This window comes from Phoca vitulina, unplaced genomic scaffold (assembly GCF_004348235.1).
Source record: "Phoca vitulina isolate PV1807 unplaced genomic scaffold, GSC_HSeal_1.0 scaffold31, whole genome shotgun sequence".
In the NCBI taxonomy this organism is placed as follows: domain Eukaryota; kingdom Metazoa; phylum Chordata; class Mammalia; order Carnivora; family Phocidae; genus Phoca; species Phoca vitulina.
In genome coordinates, this window is record NW_022589734.1 from 12524489 (window position 1) to 12547555 (window position 23067).

Sequence of the window (23067 nt, forward strand, 5' to 3'; positions counted from 1 at the left end):
AACCACTGCACCCATAACATCCCGACTCACGAGTGGGGGGCCTCCATGGGCAGAAGGGGCCAGTACAGTGGTGAGAAATCCAGTGGCAGGTAGTTGGGAAGACCGCGTCATAGCTCTTTGCCAGGTATATAGTAGAAAACCAAAATATCAAAGTATTCCTTACGCCGGCCTGACATCCAATTAGAATTCTAGAAGAAATGTAGTTGTACTTTCTGTTCAGTCTTGTGAGTCTCTAAATACTCTTCTTCTACCCAAAGGGGGTTTGGGCCGTTATTTCTAATACTGCTTTTCTTCTTCCCTCACATTTCTAGTCTTCATCTGCCCGCGCCCCCATTTTCCTCACTTCTTAGAGAATATGAATTGATTTGTATCTGCAGTAATTGGAACCAGTGGAACCAGAAATCTGAAACATCAAACTTTCATTTACCCCAGCTCATAGTAGAGTTACCACAGTTGCGGGCATACTGTGAGCATTAACTGTTCCTGATGAGGAAAAGAGTGGTGAGTGGGCTTCCAGTGAGGGTTAAGGAGGCGTCCCAAGAAGAGCCCCCAGGCATATAGAAGGCGGGCAGCCTGCCTTCCCTCAGATACAGTTCGCTGTGCTTCTTCGTTTCTGTGCCCTAGATCATAGCAACACCGTGCATTTAAGTCCTTCATTTTGTTTTGTTTCTTTCTTTCTCTCTCTTTTTTAAATAAAAGGCCTTTAAAAAATTATAGGGAGAACTGTATGTGTTATTGAGATGAAACAGCCTGAAAAGCCAGAAGAATTCTCTTCAGACTTTGAGAGCCTCACCTCTTGGTTCTCTCTGAACCATCTCTACATTAACAGGCTTACCCCTGAATTTGGGGTGTGTGTGTGTGTGTGTGTGTGTGTGTGTGTGTGTATGCATGGGGGTGCACACATGTATGTATATGTGTGTGAATCCATTACTGGGTTAGTGACTCAAGTGCAGTGGAACCTGGCATTTAGCCTCTCAGGATAAGAACGCTCTGTCTTCCTAATCCTGTGTCTCCCCATCATAGTTACCATGACTACCTGCTCCCATTCAGGGCATCAGAAATCATCAAGTGGGATGAGGAAACCAGTGTTGTCATACTCTAATAATAATATCTGAACCAAAAGGGGCCATGTATTTTAATGTGATAATTAGAAAACCGTCTTGATCCATGTCAATTTTTTAGCATCTTTACACGGGAGCTTCTTATGTTTAAATAGTTTTTGTATTTTCAGACATATGTTTTTCAGCTGGAAATTTATTTTCTAGTTTAGGGCTCATGTTGGTAATAAATAGTCGATCTGTCTGTGATATGCTTATTAAGAACGTCTGCGTTGACTTTGCATGTTAGCAGTGTCCTTGAATTGGACATCCTTACCCATGAAGCGTGCCTGGAGCTTTCCCTTCCTCATCTTCCCTGGTGTCTACCAGAGGTGATGTTGCTGGCCCGGCCCTGTTACCTGATAAAAAGTGGCTCCGAGGAGCCAGCTGATAAGACTTTTTCTCCCAACTCCTTGGGTTTTACACAATTTTGAATCTTGACCCGATAATATCTGTAATTTAGAGAACACTGATTTTCAGGTTTGGCTGCATATTAGAATCACCTGGGAAACTTTTAGTACTGATTTGATTGATAGGGGCTGCAGTCTTCCTACCCAGATTTTTGGGTTTTTTTATTTTGTTTTATTATGTTATGTTAATCACCATACAGTACATCATTAGTTTTTGATGTAGTGATCCATGATTCCTTGTTTGCGTATAATACCCAGTGCTCCATGCAGTACGTGCCCTCCTTAATACCCATCACCAGGCTAACCCGTCCCCCAACCCCCTTCCCCCTAGAACCCTCAGTTTGTTTTTCAGAGTCCATAGTCTCTCATGGTTCGTCTCCCCCTCCGATTCCCCCCCTTCATTTTTTAAATGACTCCTGTAATAAATGAGCAACAGCTAGAGTTTGGGTGTTTTTGGCAACTTATAAAAGAGCGTAAGCCAGGAGCTAGAAGGCTGGCACTAAGGGACTCCACCTTGGTCTACATTGCTTTGGCAGCCATCTGAAGAAGGAGCTTTTCATCAAACTTAACCTCCTTGGCCAGACTTCTCGTGGGTTCTGAAACTGTGTGAGCTTTAGGAAGGAGACTTTGGGAGTTTGCTTTGCTTTTTACTTCTTAGGAAATGTGTGCTCAACTCTGAAAACCAGTGGCCTTCCCAGCCCCCTGTAGGGGTAAAAAGGTATAATTACCCCACTATTAAAAGTATTTTGCACACAGTAGCCTAACACGGTTAGTTCCCAGCTCTGCTGACGAAGACTAAGGAACTCTCTGCAAATGAAACCAGATGATATGTTATTAAGAGGCAAAAAATAATTTAAAAGCCTTAGATGGTTCAGTGGTAACCTATTCACTGTGTGTATACATTTTATTTCCATGGTCAGCTTTGATATCAAGATGATTTTCTTACAGAAGAAACATGGCATATAGTTGATCCATATTTTTAAAAGCGTGATGGAGCTTTTACTTTTCTCTCTGAACTCTTTTTTCTCAGTGTCACAATGGAAACATGCTTTCTGAGAAGGGCAAATGAACAATTTTGCTAAGTCGACGAAGGTGTACCTTTATGTATACGTAAAAGTGTAACAAGGCTAAGCATTTCACAGTTGGAGTTTTCTTGTGGTATATTTTTGTTCCTGATCTTTGCCTTTCCTTGACTCATTACCATATTAGATTAACAGATTGTTCATGTCCAGTTAACCTTTATCTCTGCCCTACTTTACCTGTAGCCAAACTCTGGATCTTTTTCAAACCCGTGAACCTCTTATCGGAAATCGATCATGACCTCCGGCCAGATTTGCTGGCTTCAGACTCTCAGCTCCTGTTCTCTGCCCCTGTGTTCTTCTGTCTTCTCCTTTCCCAGTTCCTTCCTAGCCACTGCCCACTGAACCACTGCCCATCTTGTGTATTTGCCCGATCAGATGACCCATCCTCTAGGACCTTCATCTCACCGAACTCTTTATCCTTCCCCCTGGAAAAGTCCAAATTTGGCATTCCTTCTCCATTTCTTCGTCCAGGTTGCCAGACTTTGTTAGGATAAATAGCACTGCTGTGCACATTGGAGCCATCCAATATCCGTGGGTTTGCACTTCACAGATCCCTAGTCTCTGTTCATCAGTGCTTTTATTTGTACTTAAAATAGATCAGCTCTTCCTTTCCCATCAATAGTTTTTGTCTCACCATAGCCAGTCTTGAAGACCCCTTACAGAAACACTATGCTCCTTTTTCTTTGTAGACAATCATGCCTCTTATCTCAATAAAATTGAGGCAGTTGGATATGCATTCCCTCAAACTCATCCTTCCCATCAGTAGACTTTTCACCTGACATACCATCTCTGAAAAACACGCCAAACAACCTTCCCTTGACGCTGTGTTTCTCAGTGGCTCCCCAGTTCCCTCTCTTCTTCTCCGATGAGTGTTTAGAAAGACAGTTCTGCTCTGTTCTCTTCTCTACCTCCCGTCCCATCGCTGTCTCAGCCCTCTGCCCTCCAGCCTCCCCCACCCACTGCATGCTTTGCAAAGCATCACAAGGACCTCCTAATGGCTCGATCCAGTGGAAGCTTTTTCAGTCTTTACTGATTGCATCATCTCCTGATTTGACAGTGAAACACTGTTCTCGTGACCTCTGGGACCAAAATTATTTCTGGGTCTCCTCATTTTTTTCAGCCATTCCTTCCCCCCCCCCCCCCCCCCCCGCCCTTTGCCTCTTTCTTGGGTTTCCTTTACCTCTTCCTTAACAGCTGAGGCTGCCTCTCATTCCCACCGGTGGTTCTTAACTGGAAGGAAGGCAACCCATTAAAGCCCTTGTCAAACCTCTTAACATTTATATAATCTGGGGCCACCATTTCTGTAGGTATTGGTTCAGTAGGTCCTCCTTCCAGAAACCTATAATATAATGGTTTTATAATATTCTGTCATATGGAAGTACCGTAATTTACTTATTTCTCAAGAATTCAGTCAACAGGTATTTATTGAACACCTACTTTATGCCAGGTACTATAGATGATGTAGTTTTTTTTCCCTAGTATGAAAAGCACTGTGAAGAATGGCCTTTCCCTCATTCCTTGTATGCTCTCAGTCTAGATTTCTAGGACTTTAATCACTGTATTAAGGATGAGCTGGTTTTCAAAGATCTTAACACCTGTGGCCCAGTCACTTCGTAGACTAGTTATGTTTTTGCTTCCACCAACTCCGTGGTATGGTTTTAACTGCTAGATATGTAGGAAGGTAGTTTCCAAATAACGTATCCTTAGACCTGCACTCTCCATGTTTGTTTCCAAACTGCTCTGAGCTCCTGACAACACTGTTTGGTTTTCTTCTCTGCCTTCCCAACCTCCTCCTGGTCCCCTACCTGAAAGCCCTCAGTTTCTCTCTGCGGTGGGATCACTCATCTTCTGTTTGTGTTCAGCCCTTGTGTCTTTTCCATGGACGTGTTTCCGGACTCTTCTATGGCCGGGACAGCCACCCCTCCCCGTTCTGCATTCCCCCGAGCCCCCTGTGGCTAGGGTCACATCCTTACAGCATGTGCAAGAATTGCTAGTTTACCTCTGAAAGTTCCTGCATGCGGGATCGCTCAACTTTGTGTATCTTTACACCAGCACGTGGGAGCTAATAATATATTCCCAACTGAATGAACCCTGTGTATTAATGTTTTAGAAATGATCCCAGAAAACCTGGCAGTAATGAATGCTGCTCTGGGGGCAAGAGCACCATGCTGGGGGTGCAGATCAGAGGTGGGACCGGGTCAGGTCCTCAAGGAAGTGATAACAAGATTAGTGGCCAGTTTCTTTGTTTTAGGGTGTTCATTAGAATAATACTTGGCTAATATGGTGAAGTCTATACTATTTCTATTTATTGTTGAGGATTTTTTATTTGTTGTTTTTTTGTTTCGTTCTTACACTAACAACAGATGTGATTTAGGGGCGCCTGGGTGGCTCCGTCGGTTAAGTGTCTGCCTCAGCTCAGGTCATGATCCCGGGGTCCTGGGATCGAGCCCCATGTCAGGCTCCCTTCCCAGCAGGGAGTCTGCTTCCCTCTCCCTCTGCTTCTACCCCTGCTTGTGCGTGCTCTTTCTCTCTCTGTCAAATAAATAAATAAAATCTTTAAAAAAAGGAGATGTGATTTAATCAAGTACATTCTGTACATTTTTTAAATTTCCTTTTTCCTTCTCCTTTGTCCTATTGCTGTTATAAATTAGAACAACATGCTTCCTAATATTGAAATACCTTTGCATACTTATTTTATACCCTACTTGAATGTGGCTTTCCAGACTTTGAATATACTTCTTTTAAAAAAAATTTTTATTATTATTATTTTTATTTTTTAAGTAATCTCTATGCCTGATGTGGGGCTTGGAATTTATGACCCCAAGATCAAGAGCCACATGGTCTACCAACTGAGCCAGCCAGGCGCCCCTGTACTTCTTGACATAGATTGTTAAATCAGTATTCACACATGGGACTTGCGTGTGGTATTGATTTTTCTGCCCATTTGGTCACATTTTGGTATCAGGGTCCTATCAGCTTTATAAGATGACTTAGAACAGCTTTTATGTTATCCTGTGCTCTGAAACAGTTTAGGAAATGCTTTACTCTTCAGAATCAGAAAGAATTTGATCACAAAACCATCTACGCCTGGAACCTTTAAAAGTAATTCTAGGGGCACGTGGGTGGTTCAGTAGGTTTAGCGTCCGACTCTTGATTTCCGCTCAGGTCACGATCTCAGGGTTGTGAGATCGAGCCCCGAGCCTCACATTGGGCTCCACCCTGAGCATGGAACCTGATTGGGATTCTCCCCCTCTCACTACCTCCCCTGGCTCCTCTAAATAAATAAATAAATAAATAAATAAATAAATAAATAAATAAATAAATAAGGTAATTCTATGTTATTCTCTGGTAACTTTCTTAATTTCATCCATAGTTATTACGCCAGTGTAGTTTTCCTCTTCCTGGATCAAGTTGAGTAATTTTATTTTCTGGAACTTTTTACTAATTAATCAGAATTTTCACATTCATTAGCACAGAGTTGAGTCTCTGATTTTTTTTTTTCCTGTTTACCTCAGATAGTATTTTCCAATTTGAAATATTCTAGTCTGGATTATCATTTTCAGCATTATTGTACAGTGTCATCTTCCTGGAAGACAGGAAGTCCAGAGGTACAAAGATGTATGGCACCTAAATGTAGGCTTACTTAGCTGATTTAGTAGTTAACACCGGGCTAATTTTCATTTGAAAGAGCACGTGTAAATGGTTATGGGTATTGGATGCGTTTTTAACATTACGTCATTGTCATATATTTAGTCTTACTGAAATAGCTCGAGCAGCTAACAGTAAGAGTAAGGAGCTTGTGCTGATGGGTAATGAGAGGACGTAGGAGTTATGCTTATTTAGTAGTAAAAATAGTACAGTCACATATGGTGATCCTTTTTCAATCAGATGGTATCTCTTTCAGTAAATAGAGGTGCCTTTTACAGTTCATTAGGATCTACTTCATAAAATTTTACTCTTAGCCTTTCGGCTTTGTGCTGTTAGGGCTCAGTGGAGAGGGAGAGCCTGTGGTGTTAGAGCAGGGGTTACAGGTGCCGATCCGAAAAGCAGGAGAGAAGGACGAGCTCGTAAAATTAAGGCCGATATCACTTGTCATTGAATGGAGTAATAAATAGTTGATTCAAGTGTTTTCAGGGTACCCATATGGCTTCCCACATGTTGAAATCATTTGTAATGTGAAAGAGGATAACATGCTGGGTTTTTAAGTGGAACCACCCAGTGCCAATTTTAAATCTGTGTACAGGTATCCTTCTCTTTTCAGAATGCACCGATGCTTCCATGTCTCGGCAGGTTATTGTCAGCATTGATCCAAACAGCAAATCACGCAGGTCCATCTTAGTGTCCTTATGACTAGTGATCACGAGCTGTGTTGCCACAGGGACACGGGGTTCCACATGCAAGGTTTTTGGTGGTGGCACAGAGAAGGGAGTGATAGGCTGTGAGTAAGGGTGTTAAGAGAAGGTTTCCCGGAGGAGGCGAATCTTGAAAGGATGCCACCAGGAGAAGGGACAGGGTGGGATCTGATGGAGCCTGCAGGAGGTGGGGCTGAAGCAGGAAAGAAAGCAGGAATGGGGATAGGAGGGAGGCTGAGGACCTTGTTAGCCACACGGTGGAATTCAGACTTCATGTTTACCTTGAAATTGATACTGAAATGATCACTGAAAGGATAATCTGTGAGCCCCTCCAGGAAAGCCATTCTGTTTTGTTTTGTTTTCCCATCTCTAGTGCCTCCTGTTGTACCTGACGCAGGGTAGACATTCAGCACAATAAAAACACAGCTTTGGTTGAATCAAATCCTAAGGATTCTGTGGGTTGGTCCCCAGAGCTGTGCTGTCCTGCATCCTGAGGCTCTCAAGGAGTGGTGCAGAGGGAGAACCCCACACTTCACCATAGGGTAGACATGGCCAGAGAGCAGGAACTTAACCATGAACCTGTATTTGAAGAGTGCTTTATGGTTATTAATGATTTGTTTTTAATCATTCAGTCTTCTTCCCAGAGCCCTAAAAGAAGGGTTGTTTCTTAAGGGCTCTAGGACTTGGTTTTTGTTTTTGTTTTTGCTCAGTGGTTTCAGATTACATTTCACGAAGAAAGAGACTTTTTAAAATTATTTATAGATGATAGAAACAGAATATTTTTGCATCATTTTCTTATACAAACAAAAGTTTTTATTTTTTTTATAAACAAAAGTTTTTATTTTTTTTACAAACAAAAGTTTTTAAATATGGAAGCTGTTGTACAAGATTGTTCATAGCCTTTACCATTAAGAAACGGTTTCTGTGCTTTATTGGAGAAGAAAATCTATAAAAAGTTGTAAATTTTTAATAGTTGCAGAACCAAAATATGACTTACATGATTAGTAAGTACCCTCTCCCTTCTCCTGGCCTGTTACTCTTCCAGCCACAGGCCCCTCTGGGCCTTAAAAAAGATTATGGATCCATTCATGTTGCCTTTTCCAGGTGATAGGTCCTCCAAGTACATTGAGTAAAAATTGAATTAATTAGAATTCCATCTGAAATACAGTAGGAACTCATTACATAAGAATGCATTACTCACTTTAGATTTACCAACATGGTGTGGGCGTATCTATTTTTATCTTTAAACAACAGCAACAGAGAAACTGTAGTTTATTTCTGAATGTGTAGTTCTCTGAGATTGTTACCTCAGATAACAGTGACACTGGGGAGGGGGTGATAGAGATGGCTCCGAATCTGAGATCCTATTCTAAACAACAGCCCCAGCCCCCCAAGCCAAGGCTTATAATAATGAGATCCTATATTATTGCCGGGAAGTGTTAGCCTTGGTAAAGGGAAAAGGGTAAAAAAATAAAAGGTAAAAAAGATGTGTAGGTAACTGCTGCTTATATCTGGTTCAGAATCCAGCAGTGGGTCGTAAAATCAATGTAGCTGGCTGGGCAAGGCCGCATTTTTCATTTTTAATAGGAAAAGATAGAGGATGGAGTGTGGGTAAGTTTGTTTCTGAATTACGTATACACATAATAGTACACATGTATAATTGGTTGGAATGTAAAAATAGATTTATTGCTCTAAGTCATAGTGAAAAAAATGATAAATATTGCTTTAAATACCAGTAAATTGCCTTGTCTGAACCAATTAAGTACGTACAATGTATGACCACTTTCTCTGTGATTTTGGAGTGTCTTTGAAACACCATGTTTTACCAGGAGAATCATAGAGCATAGGTTAAATATAAACAGGACTTTTTTTTTCTAAAAATTGAAGCAAAAGCTTTGAAAATTGGCTGTTAGAAGCCCTATACATGAAAATTGTATTTACCTATTGAACTGGAGCCTTAGGTAAAAGCATTTAAGTAGATGCTTATCCCTTACATAGATGTCCTACATCTGCTGATTTATACACTGTTATTATGAAGAGAAAAAGGCAACTTAATTGAAAATTTAAGAAGAAAGAGTAGTGTTTTGTGATCCCATGTAAATTGAGGTCATTTTTGTAAGAATTTGTTTGGTTAACGTGCAAACAGAAGGTAGCCCAACCTCCATATACTGAATAGTAACTGTTCTTTAAATATATGTTACATCATGAGTTTTTGTTGCTTTGAGCCACAATTGATTCTATTAATAAACAGTTGTTTTATTATATAATGCCAAATTATGCGTGCATAAATCTTAAACACAGTCATTACTACTGTGAATATATAGAATACGTATATATTATTTATGATTCTTGAGTTTGGATGAACTGCTGGCATAGAACTAACAGTGTTTTTTCCTTTTTATGTTTCTCAAGAGCTGTATATTTAAATTATATGATTTGTTTCTTTATATTTTTGCAGGTCTACAGTGTAGTTAGTATATTTTATTTTTTAAAAAAAGTGGCCCTTGCCCTTTTGTTATTTATGTTAATGTAGATTTCACCCTTGCATTTGGTATTTTTCTCTTTGAAGTAAAATTACTGCTGAGGCAGGATCCACTTTCTACATTTAATAAGAGGTTTTTTGTTTATTTTGGGGTTTTTTTTTTTAGGACAGTTTCCAGTTTCAGTTGTCATTTCATGAGAAGTGATTAAAATTTATAAATAAGAAAAATTGTAATATTTCTACGGGTTATCTCTACTTATACGTCTCATTCTGGATCTGAGAATTAGCAGCAAAGAAATAGGACATTGCTGTGGGGATAGATTTGTCAGGATAAAAACTTACTTATTTTTGACCAACGCTGATAGCATCTAATATTTCAGACTAGCTTGTCTCCTTTATTCTGCTCCTCCCACTCTGCCTTTATTTTGTAGGCTGGGTGGGTCAATATGCAATTAAAAGAAGTTTGGTCAGTAAATTGGAGGTTCTCTTGAGTTTCTGGCTTTCCCAGCAAGGTTGACGGGAGAAGCAGCAGGTGGACCAGGGTTCAGAGGGCCTGTGGTGGGATCTGCGTCTTTTATTTGTTTGGAAAAGCATGCATTTCGGAGGTTCATCTGTGGCCAGTGGTGGTGGTAGGGGTAGCTTTGGAAACCATTTTAGGGACTGGGGGTGGATCCCCAAAGGCATAAATGACTGAAGTACCAATATTTTGAAAGCTTTTAAATGGTACTTCCATGGACTAACTATAACATTACATAATTATTGGTTGTGTATTCATTTCAGTACAAAATAGTTCCCTGGGAATTTTGTAGCTTCTGCCGTTATCACGAGCACTTAGACCCCTGTATTAAACTTGGAACTGGTTGTTGTCATGATCATCAAATAAGGTGCATTCTTATAAAATTTAAATTAATTGTTAGCCAAGGTAGAACACGTGCTGCTTTTACACGATCCAGTGGTGCTCAGAGCCTCAGATCTAAGAGCTGTCGGCTCGGGGCCCCCACTTGGCTCCCTCTCCCATCCGCTCCTGGGGAGCCTCCCAGGGCCTTGTTCGGTGTCACTTCCGGGTTACACCTGCTCCTTCAGAACTGGTTCCAGTGTAACAGTTCTGTGGTCAGTACTTGGAACATAGGATGTCTTTAATGCAGTTCGCTGCCCTCACACTTCATAAATGACCATCCTGTTACCAAGGCTTGGCAAGACGGGTAGGTATTAATTAAAGCTACTCTTCGGCTCCTCATTTCATTTATTTCCCGGTTCTTCCATGTTTGGCATAGGTCTCAGGCCATCTGTGAACTTGGATTAGACTTGTTTCTAAGCCAGTGGGCGTTTGTTATATCTCTCTAATAAAATCCTTGTTGGGCATTTGTATGTCTTCATAAGGAAAGTTTTATTTTTAGGTACTTTTAGGCACCTAGACATTTTTTAACGATAGTTCAGTTTTGAAATGCGCTCATTATTTGCATTATGGAAACATTAAGTGGAAGTGGTCCTTGTGACCAAGACATGATTGAAAGAAGAAATTCAATTTTAAAATGAGGGAATAAATCTATCATTATTTTGACAGTTTACACGTATTTATTTCACAAATAATTCATTCAATAAATATTTATTATTTATCAGTCACCATGTATAAGTAGTATGTTTGTTTTTCTGTATTCTTATTTGTGTATGATGAATTGATTTGTAAAATTTCTTTGTTTTTCTTAGACAAAATTGAAGAAGCACAAAAAGAACTTAATGGGGCAGAAGTGTCAAAAAAAGGTAAATTAAACTCAACTGTAATATAGACTGTATTCTTAACAGTGATTCCTCTACAGCTACCTTATAATCACAGCCTTACTAAATCTATCACTGTAAACATATCACAAAATTAAAAATCACCTTAGACTAACTGTTGCCTAAAAGTATACGGGCTCTGCTTTATGAAATGCTTTAGCTATGTAGCATGTTCTGTAACTGTTTCCCATGTATTTATCTATTGCTGGTAGGATTCTGAAAGATTGTTGCAGTTCTTTTGAAAGTCCTGTTTATGAGACCGTCCCATAGCAAAAAAAGTACAAATATAATGACTAATGATGGCTGTTTACACATATATGTGCCTATGTGTGTTCTTGTGATGCAGTATTTTTTTGTAATGACAAAAGCCTAAGACAAATAAAATAATATGAATGCTAGTCAGTGGGAAAATAGTTGAATAAATTGTAATACATTCATATTTTCAGATACATTATATACCTTTTTAAGAAATGTTATTTCAGTTGATGGTGATGATTTATTGCTGAGTGAGGAAAGTGAAATTGCACTATAGCTTATAAAATATCTCAGTTTCTTTGTTCAGTCAAATGACAAAGGTATACGCATGAACACATACATATTTACATGCATACTCGTACATATGATTATACAGGGCTGGACAAAGTTTGCAAGGACTATGCACAAATATATAATGGTGGAAGAAGGGGCTGAGGAAGATTAACTTTTATTTATGTGGCTTTGTGTTTTTTATTAGTTATAATGGTTATTATTTTGTAGAAAAAATAAAAAGTTTAAAGGCAAAAATTGATTGTCATCATAGAAAACACACTGGTTACTTTTCCAGGTAACAGGAAAAAATACATTCACTATAAACCAGCCAGTGCAGAGGGGAAAACAGTGTGAGGTGGATAGTGTTCTAACCCTATATGTTAATGAGAAAAATTGATTAAAAAGACATAATTAAATCTCCCTTTGTAGCATTTATATTTCATGATTTATTATTTCCTTGTCCTCCTTAAATCTTCTTCTTCTTCTTCTTTTTTTTTTTTAATCTGGTTAGGTTCCCAGCTAACTAGGTGTCTTTAGTAGAAATATTTCTGGCTATGCAGGTTCTTCATCCCTTGGGCCAACCTATGAACCTTCAAGATGGTTTGGGGGTGGTTTGAATAGTTAGGTTGTGATGTGCAGCAACCTTGAAGTGTCTCTCTTCTCCGTTTTCCTTTTCTCCCACTCCCTTCTTCCCTGCAATCTGGAAAGTCCATAACAAATAAGCATAGTTAATGACATTCTTGCTAAAAAGTTTAGAAAGAACAGAGAAGTTGCTGTAGCCATGCTGTCCCTTCCAGTGGTTGACTAAAGATCCCTTCCCCCATCGCTGTAGACAGACAGCATTTAAGACACGCAGGCTGTCAGAGATCTTTTACATCCAGTAATGGTTTAGAGCTGCTTCAAGTAGAAAAATAAATGTGTGCTTGTTTTCCTTTTCCTTCTTTCTCACTCCAGTGGCAGAGTTTTAAGAACAGTGAACTAAAGGCCTGATAGGAAGGAGGAAATGAAACAAAGGTTCTAGAAAAAGAAATTGGATAATGAGGTTCAGAATAATCTAGTGGGCTACATTTGGCAGGCTACATTTATTTAAGACCTAGGATGAATACCAAGTGAGCATTGTTCTGTGCAATTCACTGCCTAGAATTACAACTTGGCTTTCATTTTTACGTACACATTCTGGGCAAATTAAAAATAAAACAGCTTTTCCCTCAAATATAATTAAGGAATAATATCAGTTTGTCTTTAACAATATGAGATAAAATCTTTGAGTAATAAAAGTGTTAAGATTTCTCAAATCTTTGCTGAGCTGCCTATTTTATTCAAGGAAATTCATTTCTTCAAATAATGTACTTTAAAATTTTCTTGTTTATTATTTTTATTAAGACTAGTCACCTAGGACAGATCACTTTTTCACTATTCTTTCAAGATGCTTTTGTTCTTTCCCCCTGAAAGTTTGACTTTTTCTTCTACATCTGGTTATTTTTCTACAATGCTCATGGTTCTGAGGCTTTGCTTCCATAGAAGATAGTGTAGTCCTTAACTTATCTGTGGATCTTTCTCCCCTTTCCTTTATTTTTACCATTAGGACAAGTAACTAATTTATCTTCAGAAGCATCTACGTTAATGGCAGGCCCTTACAAAAAAAATTTTTAAAAATAAACCTTGCTCGTTGATAGATTTGTATTGTTTTCTAACATTTTAAGTAAGGATTAATCTGTTTTATATGGTGGCAAAGAAAGTGACTTGGCCCATTACACACCAATAAAATAAAGAAGGATACTGAATTATGTATTTCTTTTATTCTTTTTGCATGTGAATGAAAATTAGATGACTTTGATTTATTTTGATTTTAATCGGTTTGGGGATAAAGAGAACATGTAACATTCACATAATTCTCTATAATGTCATTATATTCTTCCTTACAGTGCTCTTTACTTGTTCTTAACATCCATTGTATTTGACACTATTCCTAAAATTATTGCACGGGTTTAAATAAAATAAATAGTGAATGTCACAGATGTGAGAATGGAGTATGTTATAAAATAAACTTAGGAGAAATAAATAGATCAGTTTCTCAGGAGAGCTTTCATGTGCTTTCTTTGTCTAAGTTTTAATTTTAATAGTTTAAAATTTTTATCATACAATATTTGATACCTATAAATTAATAGATGTGACATATAGCATAAAAATAACATCGTGCTCTTTGATTCCACTACCCGGTGTAAGTAAGAACTGGTGCATTGTCAATACTGTTGCATCAACCTGCATGCTAGGCTCTGTTTCATCCCACTGTCTGCTCTGTTGAGGTATTTACCTCCTCAACTTTGTGTTCATTGTGTTAATGCTTCATGAAAATAATTATACTTTTTAGTTTTGCCTGAGTTTGAGCTTTAAAAATAAAATTACATTGTATAATTTTAACAGCTTTTTCACTCAACATTGTTTCTAAAATGTATACATGTTGTTGCATGTAGCTATTTCTTTTTATTGCTGTAATAATGTTTTATTCTGTGAAACAATATGTGCCTCCATTCTCTTGTTGATGGATTTGAGTTATTTCTACCTTTTTGCTGTCACAAACAGTGCGACTGTGAATATTCTCATATCCTAGTGCACATCTGTGAGTTTTCCAGGGCATATAATAGGGGTATAATAGTGTCTAAGAATTCATTTTGTGCTTGGAATTGTCAACCCTTTTATTTTTTCTAGTTGGGTAAAAAATAGTATTTTGTCCTGCTCTCGATTTATTTTTCCCTAATTTGTAGTAACATTAAACATGTCTTCATTTGTATTCCACCTTCTTGAAATGCTTATTAGTATCTCTTATGCATTTTTAAAATCTTTGTTTTTTCTTAATATATCTTGGATAACAGTCCTTTATTCATGTTATGTGCTTTAATTTTGGGCTTAATTTTTTACTTTATTTAAAGTGCCTTTTAGTAAACAAGCTCTTGATTTTAATATTACCAAAGTATTAGGCTTTTTTCTTTTATGATTAGTATTTTTTTGTTTGGGGGATTTTTAAACTTATTTGCTTGTCTTATATTCTTCCCTACCACAAGGTCACGCATATTTTTTTCTCTATTTTCTTCTTTAAAAAGCCTTTCACATTCAGATAAAAAAAAAAAAATCCATCTGGAGTTGATTTTTTTAAAAAACATAGTATCAGGGTTCCAGTTTTGTGGGGATTCTTTTTGTTTTGTTTTTGTTTTGTTTTTTGTTTTTTTGTCCCTGAACATGTATTTTTTAAAATTTTTTATTTATTTATTTTATTTATTTGAGAGAGAGAGTGACAGAGATAGCGACAGAGATCATAGGCGGGGAGGAGAGGGAGAAGCAGGCTCCCGCTGAGCAGGGAGCCTGACGTGGGGCTTGATCCCAGGACCCTGGCATCATGACCTGATCCAAAGGCAGATGCTTAACCGACTGAACCATCCAGGTGCCCGGTCCCTGAACGTGTATTGAGTGGATTTCCCTTTACTCTCTGTTTCATACTAATTTTCCTTATATGTATGGGTTTGTTTCTTGGCTCTCTGTTCTGTTCTGTTTATGTATCCGTGGGTTAATATCACAGTGTATTAATTACTTCACTTTATGTTTTTTTTTAAGATTTTATTTATTTATTTGAGAGAGAGAGAATGAGAGAGAACACATGAGAGGGGGGAGGGTCAGAGGGAGAAGCAGACTCCCTGCCGAGCAGGGAGCCCGATGCGGGACTCGATCCAGGGACTCCAGGATCATGACCTGAGCCGAAGGCAGTTGCTTAACCAACTGAGCCACCCAGGCGCCCAACTTTATGTTTTAATATACAGTATAGTAGGGCAAATTCCTGAAGTATTTTGACTATGTCTTGTTTTTTGCTCATCCATTTAAATTTTAGAATCAACCTTTAAGAGAATATGTTGGGACCTTGTTTGGGATTACATTGAATTTGGGGCAAACTGACTGTTGTCACAATTTTCAGGCTTGCTTTCTATAAAAATAGCATATTTTTGATACATGTGTTTTCTTTAATGTCTTATTTTTTCCATATGGGTCTTGTATTTATTTTATTGAATTTATTTGTTGGAATGTTATTTTTTTGCTTACTTCATTGATTGTATGTATATATATGTGCAATTGTTTTCTAGTTCTTGTTGACAAATAGAAATGCAGTGTATTTTTTTGTATATTCATCTTGTATCCAGCCACTTGGCTGAATCATTCATTCTGAAAATTTGTCTGCAGATGCTTTAGATTTTCTTGTAAACAGTCATATCAGCTGGAAGTAATGAAAGTTTTGTTTCTTTCTTTTTTAAATCATTGTTCCTTTATTTATTTTCTTGTTTTACCCAGTTGGCTCAGTAAAATATCAAAAGAATGGTAGTGTTGGCATCCTTGACTTCTTCTTGATTTTAAAGGGAATGCTTCTAATATTTCACCATTAAAATGTTTGAAGTCTTTTTTTGGGAGGCTGGGGTCATTTTTTTTTTTTTTTAATAGCTTAAGGAAGTTATCTTTTTGATTTATTGAGATTTTTAAAAGAATCATAAGGGCTCTTTTTTTGATCAAATGTTTTTCTTCATAGGTAGAGCTGATCTTCTGGTCTTCCTCCTCTCCTTCTAGTGTTTAAACTTCACTTGCATTCTTATAATAAAACCAATTTAGTCTTGATGTTTGTCTTTTTAAACACACTGCTAGATTTAATTTGTTAATATTTGTTGAAGAATTCTGTATCCATGTTCAAGAGACAGTGGTTTTATTTTCTTATAATTTTCCTTCCCTGATTTGTCTCAGAATTATACTAGCTTAACAGAGGAGATCTGAGAACTGTCCTTCTGCTTCCCATGGATGTGATTAATATTGGAATGATAGCTTTATAGGAAGGTCTTATTATATATTTTGACTTTCAAGAGGGATTGAGGGTAGATTTTTAATTATCAAATCAGTGTATATAATAACAGGGTTCTGCTCAAGCTTTCTTTTTTTTTTTCAATCAGATATATATATTTGTTACAGTGGTATACATTCTGTCAAGTATTCACATTTATTGGCAAAAAGTCATTGGTGGTATTCTCTTAGTCTCTTTCATTGCTACTGGATTTTTTCATTGTTAATTTTGTTCATTTGTGCTTTTTCTCTTTCTTGATTAGTCTTGCCAGAGGCTTATCTGTTTCACTTCCTTATTGTTATACCAACTTCTGATTTTCTTCATATTGTATTGTCCTTTTAATTTCAAAAGTTTTGCTTTTTATTATATTTTTTCCTCTTTGGGTTTATTCTGTTATCAAATTTCTTAAAGTTGGAATTTGGGCTAATTTATTTTAAGCCTTTATTCTTTCCTACTTGAATCACTGAGCTATTTTATTACTTTCTGTGTATTGCTTTATTACATTGTACATAATGTCATATTTGTTGCTTTCACTAATTTCTATGCCAGTTGTTTCTTTGACCCTCTTGACAGAATTTTTTTTCCCCCACATTGTTGGGGATTTTATTTATGTTTTTGTTAGTGATTTCTCACTTCATTGCATTCTTACATTAACTTTTTTTTAAACTAGTTTGTATTTCTAAAACAATTCGCTCTGTTTCTGAACACCGTGTAATCAAAAATTTCAGGGAATGTCCTACAAAAATGCTCCTAGATTTTATGCTAGAAATTCAGAATTCAGCACTTTCTAAATTTACCGTGTTACAAAGATTAAATAGCTGAAGTTGAAAGATGTCAAAGAACATTACCCCCAGAGAGTACAAGCAGAAAGTGGTATGAGGAGGTTTTAAGTCCTTGTCTTGGACTGTGCTGTTCTAACATTATCCTGCATTATAACTGGATGATTGCTGTGGTCCAGTGGTAGTTGAATCTGTGATAGTCCTGTTCTAAATTACCCGTTGAGTGATGAGATTATGATAGCAGTCACCTCCTTTAAAAACACTGTGATAACTCAGGAAAAATAGGATTCAGCCAGTTGGGTCTAGAAAAAGGTGGAGATTGTAGGTCAGCTTGCTTTGGAATGTTTCACAGTAATTCACAGCAAAATCCTGAAATCGTCCCTGTAATGCCAGTACTTTCCTTCAGCGCGGTGGTATCACTCTGACCTTTTAAACTCCAGCCCCCAGAAAGTTGATTTATGTAAACAATAATTTCTGTTAATCATCCATTTTACCCTGTATACAAGAGTAATGAGGTCCTAAGACACATGTCTGTAGGTTATGTGGCTTAAGAAACATGGTAAGATGGGCGCCTGGGTGGCTCAGATGGTTGAGCGTCTGCCTTCGGCTCAGGTCATGATCTCAGGGTCCTGGGATCGAGTCCCGCATCGGGCTCCCTGCTCCTTGGGAGCCTGCTTCTCCCTCTGCCTCTCTCTCTCTCTCTCTCTGTCTCTCATAAATGAATAAATAAAATCTTTAAAAAAAAAAAAAGAAAGAAACATGGTAAGGAATCTGCTCTGCTGAATAGCTAGTGGTTTTAGACTTGCTCCGAGGAGGCACTTGACAAGTAGGACTTTTGTTAACATAGGCGTAATGTATGCCCGGGAATTACCCTCCCGTTATCTGGGGAAGCTGGAGGGAAGTTAGGTTTCTGTGTAAAACTAGCCTGCGTAATTCTGAAGTGAGAGTGACAGACTAATGAGCAGAAAACTAGATTGTGGAACTCTAATTAGCGTGTAAATAAGAAACCTAGAGTTGGCTCACCTACTTTCCTAAACATCTTTTTTTTTTTTTTTAAAGCTTGCCAGGAGAACAATAGGAGTACGTTTGCCAGGAGGACAAAAAATACTCCCATGTTTTTTCTGTTTTAAATACCACACATGCTATTTTTAAAAATGAAGGCTGATTTGTGATACTATTTTATGTTAATAAGGTTATGCTTGAATGCTAAAGACACTCTCTTCCTTAAAAATTCTGCTAAGTATACTTAATAGAAGGGTTTGTTCTTAGATTAGGGGCGATGAAGTCCTTCCTGAGTAAGACTAAAATTGAAGTGGCATTATGGAAAATTTGGGCTGATTTTAGTAAATTAAAATAACAATGCAATCTAAGGGAAGATTAAAATTTTTTAAAAATAGTCTGGGAGCAAGTTTGTGCACTAGCACAAAACTTAGTTAGCATCATCAAAATGCAATAAACCTGGAAGGGCATTAACAATTTACAAAATGAAAGTTCCCTGCCAGAGGAGAGGCCAGCGTAGTCTTTCATTGAGATGTCCGAACTTCAGAGTATTTTAAAGGAATGAAGTTTTATTACTTTAGTGTATAGTAATACTTACTAGTTACGTATGTACTCTTGACAAGTTGTGGTCCTTAGGTTTATAAATTAATTGCTGGGAAATAATGTATTTAGATGAGCAAGTCAATGGATGTTTATTTTAAATAAAAACATCTATAAATTCTGCTTTCTTCTTAATAAATGCCCTAAAAAACTCATGTTTTTCTTGTAAGGTTGTTAGTTCATTCTTTTATTCAATAAATTTGTATTATGCGTCAGCCATTCTTTGTAGCCCTGGGAAATAGGTAGGAAAGAAAAAGTCTAACCCCTAAAAGGATAACTTTTAACTTTACTGCTCTTGCCCAAATTATCGTGAAATCTGAATTGATAAAATCAAAATCCATGAGGTTTTATGTAGACTGTCAGCAGTGCCTAGCAAATTTCCCTTGGGAAAACAGCAACAGATTTTCTGGGGTTTTTTTTAGGGGAAAAAGTCATCTTCTTTTAATGATTTATTTCTTGGAATTTTAGATTTAAACGTTAAGGTTTCATGAAGTATTCTGAGTATAATGGAGGATGCTAATTTGAATTATAGGAAGATTAGTATTGTTTTAATTATTTGTTCAGTGTGTATGACTTAAAGGTATCATATGTCAATCCTGTCAATATTTTGAGATTTAAAAATACCAAATCCTAAGAGATGATTGCCTTTCAGATAGACTGCCAGACATATAGAAGATGATTTGCACAATGATAAATAACATAAAACATTTTTTAGTACATTAGTGTAAAATAAATGTCTTTAAATATTCTGTACTCGTGGTGTTTAAACGCAAAAAAAAAAAAAAAAAACTAGGGGCGCCTGAGTGGCGCAGTCGGTTAGGTAACCAACTCTTGATTTCTGCTCAGGTTGTGATCTCAGCATCATGAGATCAAGGCTGCGTCAACCGCTGGTCAGGCTCCGCGCTCAGCGTGGGCTCTGCTTGGGATTCTCTCCCCCTCTCCCTCTGCCCCTCCTGCACTGCTCTCTCTCTCTCTCTCTCAAATAAATAAATAAATAAATCTCTTTTTTTAAAAAAAAATGCAGAAAAACTAACACTTTGTTTCCCATAAAATGCAAGAGGCAAAATCCTTAATGTTTTACTGTTAGAAAATTCTGTTGCTGATTACTATCTGTTGAGGAATCATTCATTAAATCTGAGACTTAGGTAGTTAAGATTTTTATTTTATAGGATTCATAGGATATCACAGGCTTGCATTCTTTTGCACTTTTATTGCATATTCCATTGACTTCAAGATGCTGTTGATTGTGAGATGCACAATGATTTCATGCACCATTTAGAAAGGGAAAGTCACTGCCCATTAAATCATGACACAGTGCTCTTATAATTGACTAGAAGATGAATCCTGATTTCAGGGAGATTAAAATGCTTGAAACATGTTTGTTTGAGAGTCTACAGAGTATGTACTTACGTCCACTGCTTCATTTTGTGGTAAGAGAGGTGAAGTGGTTCAGATGGTGATGTGTGGATTTGAGCTGCTTTGAGGACAGCATCCCTAAGAACTGTGAAAAACAAAGGAATGGATCTTTTTCTGTTGGTTCACTTGGGAATTCATCGGAGAATGATAAGAGGACAAAAACAGGTTATGTTCAGCTTACTGTCTTTGCTTCTTGGGTAACTGACCTCATACATACGCTTCCGTATTTTCTATGTAAATAATGTTTCAGGGTGACTTAAAAGAATAGTGTGTGTTACTCTTGATTTAGTTAGGCATTTCTCCACTTGGCTGCTGTGATCTCTGTGTGGGGCAAAAGGAACAAAAGGGAAGTGAGCTCAGGTATCTCTTGCCTACAGAGAGACTTGTTCTTCTCTCTTCCACAGATGAGAGAAGGCACTAGACGTGTGGCATGAAAGTGAGGCATATAATTCCAAGGAAGAAGAATAGAAAATAAAAGTGAGGGGAGGCAGAATCAATTGAAAATGGATTAAACAACTGGGAGAAACTCTGGAAAATAAATTTAAAAATTAAAACACGAACAGTTTTGGAAATCACAAAGTATCATTTCACCCAGATATGATATTCTTTTGTCAGTTTCACGATTCAGAGTGTGTTTTATTGGGCTGGGCTGCATCTGAGAAGAATTTCAAATTTTGAAGGATAATAACTTAGAGTTTTGTCCTGAGCACCAAGCAAAGAATGAACTCCTTCCTTCAAGAAAAGATTTGGAAGCCACAAATAGATTCTGTGGATGAGTGAGGGAAGGTATGAAGAGGGCTGAAGAATGTTGAAATGAGAACAAATGTAGGTGGTGACGTCTGCGCAGAGGCTGATGTTGAAGTGGGGAAGCAGATTCGAGCAGACTGCGTAACAGGTTGCGTGGGGAGTGCGGCCCGCTCCCTGCATGGGAGCAGGGAAGGGGGCTGTTGCTATGGGTGTGTTGATTTCTGCAGGCCTATCACCTATTAGAAACTGTTTAACAAAACCCCTTCATGGCTTTCTGTGGCTCTTGGCATGAAGACAGTGCTCCAAAACATGGCGCCCGTGAGACCTCATCTCACTAAGCTACGCCCCTCGTCTGCTCACCCAGCCTCACCAGTTGGTCTCCTGTGATTCCTCCAGTTCAGTTTTGCCCACTGTCTCCCCTCACCCCCCACACTTGGCTCCAGTTCCTGGTGCATACAGTAGGCATTTGGCAAATATTCGCTGAATAAATGAAGATGGGTGGGTAGGTGGATGAGAGAGAGAAGAATGGCTTCCTTCACATTACAGGCAGGACTTTTAGACAACATGTACTATTAATTTCTTCTATTTTTTTTTTTTTTGAGTGTGGCTACGTAGATATTTTTTATTTCTCCTGCTGTAACCTAGATGGTATTATCTGAAATAATTTTTTTATTATATTAAATTATCTGTATAATTTAATTGTATATATCTGCAGTGATGTACAGAACTCATTTATGTATATCTCCCTAACAAAAACAAAAGCTTTCCTCTAACCCTAAGGGACTATGGACACCTCCTGCAAAGGAATCCTTTCTCGTGACTTTATCTAAACAGTATGACTAAACCCATTCTTGGTATACTTTGGTAATATAATTACACATTAGTTAACCTGGTGGGAGGTTATGATGTTCTGAATGAAAACTTGAGGATTTCAGACTTCTGAAGGTTCAACACTACAACCCCAAGAGCCTTTGTGGTAGAAATGGTTATCAAATAGATTTCATACTTTCTTGTCTTGGTAATAGCATTAGCTTCAATTTAAACATTTTTTCTTTTTTCTTGTTTAAACTCAGGGTCAGTCACGTGCTGGTCCCTGGAGGAAAGGAGGGAACAGTTGACGGCATTTGCAGTTTGGTGAAAATACTCCTACCATGGCCGATTCCAAGCTACCGATGGTTGTGTAGCTTACAAAATTCTTAACTATTTAATAGGACAGTTTTAAGCACATATTCCTCAGAGAATTTATCACCTTGCTGTATTTTTCTTGTGGATTCAACCATAGAAAGAGTAAGACCTAGAGTGACATGGGCCCCAGTCCTTAGTGTAGAATTTTCTTAGAAAAATCGCCAGGGTTTTTGGGCTCTTTCTTGTGGAAGGGAACCAGAAGGATACCAACCTGAATGACCTTCAAGGCTGGGAAATCTGACTGTCTTGTAAACTTATTATTTGAGTGGAAGGCTGAATTAGCCTTCTACCAGGTGACCTTCTTAAACCTGCAAAAGTACATCCAGATATTTGGTTTTATTTTCAGTGTCAGCTCTTTTGTTAGCAACACTGAGATTTTTATCTGACGCTTCTCCAGCTCACTATTTTTGCACAGGCCATATCATTACACATTAGAACAACTTATAAAAATAGAAAATATACTTATTTAATCACGCCTCATCTCAGTTGTTACTTTTCTACCTTCTTCGATAACCTAGCTATAACATAGCCAGAGAGGATGAGTTTCTCTGAGGTGTTCTTTAGAAGTAAGGAAAAGTACTTATCAAAATCGTAAATAAGGTTACTATAACAAATCTGTAACTATATACTCGGGTTCCTTTTTTAGTGGCATCTTGAAAGACATAAGTTATGTAAAGTAATAATTAGAGCAGTATTTTGTTGGAGTGGACTATTTGTGAATGTGATGTTGTATAACAATAATAT

At 37.7% G+C, this 23067-nt stretch overlaps 1 protein-coding gene across 4 annotated transcripts in view; it reads left to right on the forward strand.

The window, feature by feature from the left end:
- The window catches only part of HIVEP1 (HIVEP zinc finger 1), a 139912-nt gene that overhangs the window by 62719 nt on the left and 54126 nt on the right, over positions 1 to 23067 (forward strand). For all 4 annotated transcript variants that reach the window (XM_032424664.1, XM_032424665.1, XM_032424663.1 and 1 more), the window contains exon 3: positions 11131 to 11184. In XM_032424664.1, coding sequence (XP_032280555.1) covers positions 11131 to 11184 — 54 coding nt within the window. The remainder of the gene's footprint in view (positions 1 to 11130; positions 11185 to 23067) is intronic.